Genomic DNA, 8,687 nt, shown 5'->3' on the forward strand with positions numbered 1-8,687 from the left:
GACTTCAATGGACTTCGATTGTTGTTTGGAGGCCTCGCTTTGCATTGTCTCATTATGTATTCACTTCTGTGACAAAAAATAACATTCTACTTTTTTTAAATTGCCAATCGCTAGAAGACTGATTGTTTCCACATCGATGAAAGTTATTTTTCGATTTAGTTGCTAAGCTGCTTCCTCTCATCTTTTGGTTAGCTTCGCGATGGAGTCCAGGCTTTTCACTCCACTTTCGGCTGACTGTTCGGGCCCCACTAGGAGAACATTTTGCCCCGCCTTGAATTGCTTGTGCATCCCTTACAGCGTTTTCCATCGCCAGTGCTGTTTCTAACACTTTCTTAAGATCAATATTCACTCCAGCCAGCAATCTTCACTGAATAGTGTCTTCCTGCATGCCACATATTAAACGACCTCTGAGCATGTCATTCAATTCAAATCCAATTAATAAAACCTGGAACTGACCATGAAACTATCACCAATCGTCGTAAAAACCCATCTGGTTCATAAGTGTCCTTTAGACAAGGAACCTGCCCTCCTTATCTGGTCTGGCCTACATATGACTCCAGACCCGTCTATTTTCTCTATTCTCTATTTCCTTAGTTCTGTTGAAGAGTCACACGGACTCGAAACATCAACTGTGTTCCTCTCCGCAGATGCTGTCAGACCTGCCGAGTTTTTCCAGGTATTTTTGTTTTTGTTCTAGATTTCCAGCATCCGCAGTATTTTGCTTTTACCACAATGTGGTTGATTCTTAACTGAAGTGGCCTAGCAAGCCACTTAGTTCAAGGATGAGCAACATATGCCAGTGATGCCGCTTTCCCATGAAAGTATTATGAAAAATGCTCCACATGAGCCTCCTCCCACACTACGTCATCTAAACCCTATTAGCAAATCCTTCTTTCGTTATGTACCTATCTTGCTTCCCCTGAAATGAAGGTTGCCAGTCCTGTAGGATTAGCCTGGTGTCTCCAGGAACTGGAGGTTAATCTCCAGAGCACTGCAGCGGACAATTCAGGAAATTAAAACGACGTTTTTAAGATAATTTTTGCAGCTTAATCTTCAATTCCTGCAGACCCTGGAGGATTTGGCGACCCCTAACTTAAGGGGAAGCTACATTTTTTTAAAAAAGAAGTTTCAAACATTTGAACATATTTACAGATACAGTGGAGATGGGGGCGTGGAAAGACAGATTGACACTCAAGCATCACCCCATTGGCTAATGAAGTTCCGTTTTGCTTCCCAGTTGTCTGGGGAAGGCATGTTGTGCGACCAATGGGGGGTAGTGTGGGGCGGGCCATGTAATGAAGCCTTCCAAAAATATGCTCAGAGTTGGCAACTCTACATCCTTAAGTGTATTTAGGGAGCAATATTCCAAACTTGGACCCAACCAGAGGACTTATAAAAGTTTAGGATAATTTCCTTTGCTTTTATACACCAATTTGGGATTGGGGGGAGGGGGGAGCTTGAAATTGGATACATTTCAACTATCCACGGGAAATTGCTACTTGTGAACCAGGAAGTGAATCAGTTTTGAATGAGGATGGTTGAGATTTTACTGCATGTCCTGAATTCATTCAGTGGTGTAGAAAGCAGGACAGATGTGACCAAGGGTTGGGGCACCAGGGATCTGGGGGCTTGCCTGCTGCTGGGGGAGGAATCCTGGGGCAAAACCTCCCTCCTCTTCCTGGCAGCAGCCACAGCCGCTGGCCAAGAGGGCAGGCGGGTGCTCTTCCTGGCCCCCAGCCCGGTGCAGGCGCTGCCCTGGCCGCTTCTCGGCCTGGAGCCCGGCAGCCTGCGGAGGATCCAGTTCGCCTACCCCAGGTCGGCGGAGGAGCTGCTGGGGGCGGTGGCGTCCTTGCACGAGAGCCCCGGCAGCCTGCCCTCCCTGGTCCTGCTGGATGGGCTGGACAGGTACCTGCGGGGGGCCCCCGCCTGCGGGCGGGACATGGCTCAGCAGGTGGCGCTGATCGCTGCCTTGCTCCGGGACAGCGCTACCTGGCTCAGTGAGAAGCTCCGATCCAGCGCACAGATCATTGCAACGCTGCAGGTGGATAGCTCACTCCCAAACTGACAGGCTGCATTTCCTTCTATTGTAATAGAATATTTAAATGTCCCATTGTCACTATAGCATTAGATGGAATTATAGACGGACAATTTATTCTAACAATTTTTAACCATTAAGTGTTCTAGTTTTATTTTATTCTAAGAATATTTTTACCATTGTTTTTATATATTCTAGTTTTATTTTATTCTTAAGGTTTTTTCCTATTGTTTTATATATTCTAGTTTTATTTTATTCTTAAGGTTTTTTCCTATTGTCTTATATATTCTAGTTTTATTTTATTCTCAAGATTTTTTTCCTATTTTTATATATTCTAGTTTTATTTTATTCTCAAGATTTTTTTCCTATTGTTTTTATATATTCTAGTTTTATTTTATTCTTAAGGTTTTTTCCTATTGTTTTATATATTCTAGTTTTATTTTATTCTCAAGATTTTTTTCCTATTGTTTTTATATATTCTAGTTTTATTTTATTCTTAAGATTTTTTCCTATTTTTATACTAGTTTTATTTTATTCTTAAGGTTTTTTCCTATTGTTTTATATATTCTAGTTTTATTTTATTCTCAAGATTTTTTTCCTATTTTTATATATTCTAGTTTTATTTTATTCTTAAGGTTTTTTCCTATTGTTTTATATATTCTAGTTTTATTTTATTCTTAAGATTTTTTCCTATTTTTATACTAGTTTTATTTTATTCTCAAGATTTTTTTCCTATTGTTTTTGTATATTCTAGTTTTATTTTATTCTTAAGGTTTTTTCCTATTGTTTTATATATTCTAGTTTTATCTTATTCTTAAGATTTTTTCCTATTGTTTTTCTATATTCTAGTTTTATTTTATTCCAGGTTTTTCCTATTGTTTTTATATATTCTAGTTTTATTTTATTCTTAAGGTTTTTTCCTATTGTTTTTATATATTCTAGTTTTATTTTATTCTTAAGATTTTTTCCTATTGTTTTTATATATTCTAGTTTTATTTTATTCTTAAGATTTTTTCCTATTTTTATATATTCTAGTTTTATTTTATTCTTAAGGTTTTTTCCTATTATTTTTATATATTCTAGTTTTATTTTATTCTTAAGGTTTTTTCCTATTGTTTTTATATATTCTAGTTTTATTTTATTCTTAAGATTTTTTCCTATTTTTATATATTCTAGTTTTATTTTATTCTTAAGGTTTTTTCCTATTATTTTTATATATTCTAGTTTTATTTTATTCTTAAGATTTTTTCCTATTGTTTTATTGTTTATGAGGGGAATAGATAGAGTGGACAGAATAAAATTGTTTCCCTTGATGGAGAATTCTAGAACCAGGGGACATAGATTCAAGATAAATGGCAGAAGGTGTAGGGGGGACATGAGGAAGAACTTTTTTGTGCAGAGGGTTGTGGGTGTCTGGAATTCGCTGCCCACGTTGGTGGTAGAGGCAGAAATTTTAAACTCTTTTAAAAAGTACCTGGATCTGCACCTAAAGTGCTGTAAGCTGCAGGGCTATGGGCCGGGTGCAGGAAGGTGGGATTAGAAAGGGCACCTGGGTGTCCTTGGGCTGGCATGGACAAGATAGACCGAATGGCCTCCTTCTGTGCTGTAACTTTTCTATGGTTCTTTGGTTTTTATATATTCTAGTTTTATTTTATTCTTAAGATTCTTTTCCCATTGTTTTTATACATTCTATTTTATTTTATTCCAAGAATTATAATTATTGTTTTTATGTATTCTAGTTTTATTTTATTCTTAAGAATTTTTTTTACCATTTTTATATATTCTAGTGTGATGTTGATTGAGAGGTAATCATTGGTCAGGACACCAGGGATAACTACCCCGTTCTTCTTCGAAATAATTCCACCCGAGAACATAGATGGGGCCTTGGTTTAACGTTTAATACAAAAGACCACACCAAGCCCTGCCCCGTTACCCCTGTGCTTGTTGATCTAGATGGGGTCCTGATCTGGCAATGCCTCAATCTTAAAATTCTCATCCCCGATTTCGAATCCCTCCACGGCCCCGCTGCTCCCCAATTTCTGTAACCTCTTCCAGCCCTACAACCCTCCCACACCTCAGTCTCTTCCAGTCCTGGCCCCTTGCAAATCCCTGATTTTCTTTGTCCTGTCATTGATGGGTTTTAGCTATCTAAGCCCTAAGCTCTGGAATTCCCTCTCTAAACCTCTCCAGCTGTGTGAGCGCGTGCGCATGTCTGCATGTGCGCGCATGCATGTGCATGTCTGCGTGTGTGTGCCTGCGTGTGTATGCCTGCGTGTGTGTGCCTGTGTGTGTGATTCTGCATGTGCGTGCATGTCTGTGTGTCTGCATGTGTGTGTGTGTCTAGGTGTGTGTCTCTCTCCTTTAAGATGCCCCTTAAACCCTCCCTTCTTGACTAAGCTTTTGGACACCCCTCTTAATATCTCCTTATGTGACTTGGTGTCAAGTATTGTTTGATCATCCTCCTATGAATGCTTTTAACCACATTAAAAGTGCTATGTTAGCGCAACTTGTTGTGGTAATATCCTTTAGGAAATGGAGAACCCACTTAGCCCCCAGATCTGACTCCAATCCACGTGACATGGTTGATTCTGGACATGCTCTGCAGTGGTTTAACGAGTTGTTTCATTAATCTCCGGATTATGTTACAGCGAGCTTGATCCATTTTACTCCAGATGAGAGGTTTCCATAAGGTTTGTTGGATAGTGCCTGGTGAGTGGGAGCTCTTGCCAAAGTCTCTCTAACCCAGGGAGGAAAGGGGTCACTAATTCCAATGCCCCTGTACCTGAGTTCAGCTAATGCCGCACAAAGCAGAGATCGACCCCAGTTCTTTCTCCATTTGTATGACTCAACATTTACCCACTTTACAAATGAAGAAACCCTTGCTTGCTGATTTTTTTTTATACTAACAGATGCATTGACTGATGAGGGCCTTTCATTTTATGCACTTTAGACGCTAGATCAGGAGGAAACTGCAGTGGACTTGGGTCTGTCTATAATTGAGCGCTATTTCCCAGTGAAGTGCATGGTGAAGGAGGAGCCGTGTAAACTGGAAGGGGCCCAGAGTTATCTCATTTCGTTCGCCGGACTGACGAAGAGTGAGGCCAAAGGGCCTTCTACATCGCAAAGCATGGAGGACTGTACCTGGGAGCTGCTTTATGAGGCTGATCATGTGACAAGGATCCACCGTGTGACAAGAGAGAAGAGGGAAAGTGAAGAGTCACGGGACACTTGGGGATCAGAGGAAGGAACTTCCAACTAATTCTTAATCTGCTTTCATAAGTACCAAAGAACAATCCTAGCTCATCATTCCTTTGGTGTTCCAACCGCACTTCCAATGCAACTAACGTCTTTATTTCCACTATTCTACTCAGCACGTTATTCAAAATGCTGTCGGAGCTGTCACCCACTGGATGTGATGCAAAGTCAAGGCCCTGTCTGCCCCTCTCGGGTGGCCAAGAAAGGTATCGGTCAAGGGAAAAATGTTCAGGAGCTTGAGGGGAGTCCCCTGCTCTTCTTCACCTGGCGCCTCTTCTTCAAATATTGCATCCACCTGAGAGGGCAGGTTTAACATCACATCCAAAGGACAGCGCCTGGGTTGGATCACGTGCTCACGTCTCTGTAACTCTTCTGAGTCAAACAATTAAACTAGATTAGCAAAATCGGGGATAAAAGTGAAAGGCAGCCCAGTGAAAGGGAAACTGCAAAAACAAAGACAAAATTCCAAGGAAACTTACCAACATTAAATCAAAATGTGATCAAAAGGGTCTGGAAGTGCCCTAGTCCCCGCGGTGAGCATGGAAGGCCTCGACGGTGCCAACAGACACCAGTGGGGCTTGAATCTATAATCTTCTGACTCAGAGGTGAGAGTGCCAGCACTGAGCCAAACCCTCCCTCTTCTAATTTCCAGCCTATGCCATCATGGAAGACGTGTGGCTCCCTTAAACATATTGACGTTTATCTTAACAATACAGGGGAGGGATCGTAAATACATTTAGCAGGTTACCCTCTCTGGTCAGGGAGGCTTCCAAAGGTCAACGTTTAAAAACTAAGGTTGATTGTGAGGAAAAATGAAATAAGCCTATCTTTTTTTATTTTTCACAGTTTAGCTCTATGAGGAAAGTGTCCCTAACTTCAGGAAAGAAAGTACTAATTGGTGTCCAGAAGTTAAGCCCAGACTGATATCTCACGGCTAGCCAAGAAGGTCAGGCCTGTGGAGTTTGGAATATAGGACGATTGTTGGGAGAAATGTGGTCACTGATGAGCCTTTCTGGACAATGTAATCAAAACAGTAGCAGTCCGATTGCAATTGGATTTTATAATTGGAGAGTGAGGTTACAAGAGGGAAGATCTTAAATGAGCCAAATGGCCTTTCCGCTGACGCTTTTTATCCCACAGTTAAGAATCGAGAAGATACACTGTGCTGAACATTAAATGTTGCTTATCTCAGCTCCCACTGGATGGAGCTCTGCTTTCTCAGTTGACTAAGGACCCCACCTGGGAGGTAGAGCCAGCCCCAGTGCTGGTGCTGGAATGAGACCTTAGCTTCAAGCGAGATAAGGGAAAAGTCTACATTTTTGGGGTGCTTTCAGCTCTGAAAGTTTGCAACTTGGACATTCCCTCCCAACGGGGCTGACTTTTATACGTCCCCATCAAGCTCCGCCATCAGTCTGAATAAAAATATATTAGCAGCAGAACACCAAAGGAAATCAAAATGGCTTCCAAAGGTCATAGGTAGATGAATGAGCGCGATAGGCACCACAGTGCCCTAGACCAATCATTGGCTTTGAAGCCCAAGAACCAAAAGGTGCTATAGAATAACAAATTGTTGTTCATTTTTATAACTCGGCCTCCATAGCTCTTCTCCACCTCATTTCAAACAAACAAGGATGAGGGTAAAGAGAGCATTTTACCCTCGGCCCTTTGCAGTCAGCCATAAGGATAAGCCAGTCACTTATCTGTCTCCACTGTTGGGAGTTGGCTGACCAAGGTCAGGACTCCATTGGCCCCAGTTTAACTCCTCTTGCCTGGCAGAAACCAGGATTGTGGGTGGGGGGGTGGTTGTGTGGGTGTAAGGGGAGGAGAAACAACAGTTAAAATGGGGGCAGTCTCTGATTCCCGCTCTGATCCAGCTACATTCCGTCCCTGCCCCGATCATGAGAGGGATATCCACAGGAGGTTTGTGGGGTCTTTAGAGATAAGGTCCTATCCCAGCGCCGTTACATCGAGGCTGGAGTGGGGGAGAGGGAAGCAGTGCCAGTTTCTCCGTCAGGTTCGGTCTGTCGGGAGGCGGGTCCACGGGTTGGACGAGGCCCCAGTAGATAAGTTTAATCTTAGATTCGGTAAGTGCTTACCCAGGCCTGACAGAAAGGCCTTGGGCATTCATGGGGCCGGGCTCCCACCCCACTCACCGATTACCTCATGAAGCCTTCTCCCCCACCCCACTCTGACTCTTCCCACACATCCTCGGATGAGGCCCATCCTGAATCCCCACTCCCGCCCGCTGGCCTTGTGTTGGATCCGATCGAGTTCCAGCGGGACTCTGAGAAAATTTACGGCAGGGAGGCTCAAACAGGTCCCCGGACTCCCCCAGGGTTTACCACCCATTGTTGGGGGTCGTATGTGCCATATTCTCCCAGCCACCCCCATTTAAATTCAGCGTCGTTGTGCCAGTGATTGGTCAAGGCAGGTCTGGGCCTTGTTGTTCTGTAGCCAGCGAGCCAGTGGACATTATGCCATTCGAGCATTCATTGCTGTGAATTGTTCCCTTGACCGTGCAGATGTTTAACTGCCCCCTCGCTGGCTGCGTGAGTTCCCCCTTGGTCAGTTCGCTGAGCTGTACACTTTAGGAAGGCCAACAGGTGATCTTGGCCCTGTAAGGGTGGGGGTGGGGGTGGGGCGGAGGAGTGAGATGGGACAGCAGTTTCCCTGGGTTCTGGAAGGGTAAAATTGCTTTGTGGTTTCTGATTGGTCACCGGTGATTCCTGACCGGAAACGCTTGAGCTCATATATCGATTGAGAATGTGCTCAGGCGGGGCTGTGACAGTCCTACCCCACCCCGGTCGAATGGCCTACTGACGCTCAGTATCCAGGCTCAAAGATGTATAGCGGCGATTCGGATGTCGTGTGGGAGCGAACCAGTCAATCCCTTCAAAGGGGGAATTAACTTTTACTGTTTTCTCTAACCTGATGTTTGAATGGAAACAAAATGAGTTACACTTTGGAAACGTTCTGAGAATCCTTGTTACGGAATTGTTTTTTTTGTTTGTTGATATTATTGTTTAAACAGAGGCTCCATACGGTATAAAAATGCGTTGAAAGTCGTTTTCCGCCTGTGTATTTGTCAATATGCACCTTGCCCTCTTTGCTGGGGGGAGGCAGGCTCCAGGGAATCCTGATGCAGGAGGAACATCCTCTCAATACAGAGGAAACACAGATCGGTCTCGCCTGCCACAATTCCCTGCAACGTACATCGCTAGAGGTTGGGAACCATCACTGGATCTCTGGTTCAAATTGATGCCGTTACTCTGTACCCATCGGAGACTGAGGTAACCTTTAGCTCCCTTTCTGAGGTGTGTCCCTATGCACAGGTGGAAAAACTCTCAACCCCCAAGGAATTGGGTTTACAATCCCACAACCATTGTAACTCTCACCG

At 43.4% G+C, this 8,687-nt stretch overlaps 1 protein-coding gene across 1 annotated transcript; it reads left to right on the forward strand.

Moving 5' to 3' along the window:
* Positions 1-1,290: 1,290 nt before the first annotated feature.
* swsap1 (SWIM-type zinc finger 7 associated protein 1) lies at positions 1,291-8,369 on the forward strand. Its single transcript, XM_078531431.1, has 2 exons — positions 1,291-2,041; positions 4,986-8,369. The coding sequence occupies exons 1-2, from the start codon at positions 1,529-1,531 to the stop codon at positions 5,292-5,294; spliced, it is 822 nt and encodes a 273-aa protein (XP_078387557.1). The 5' UTR covers positions 1,291-1,528; the 3' UTR covers positions 5,295-8,369.
* Positions 8,370-8,687: the final 318 nt, after the last annotated feature.

This window comes from Cetorhinus maximus, chromosome 28 (genome assembly GCF_964194155.1).
Source record: "Cetorhinus maximus chromosome 28, sCetMax3.hap1.1, whole genome shotgun sequence".
NCBI classification, from domain to species: Eukaryota; Metazoa; Chordata; class Chondrichthyes; order Lamniformes; family Cetorhinidae; genus Cetorhinus; species Cetorhinus maximus.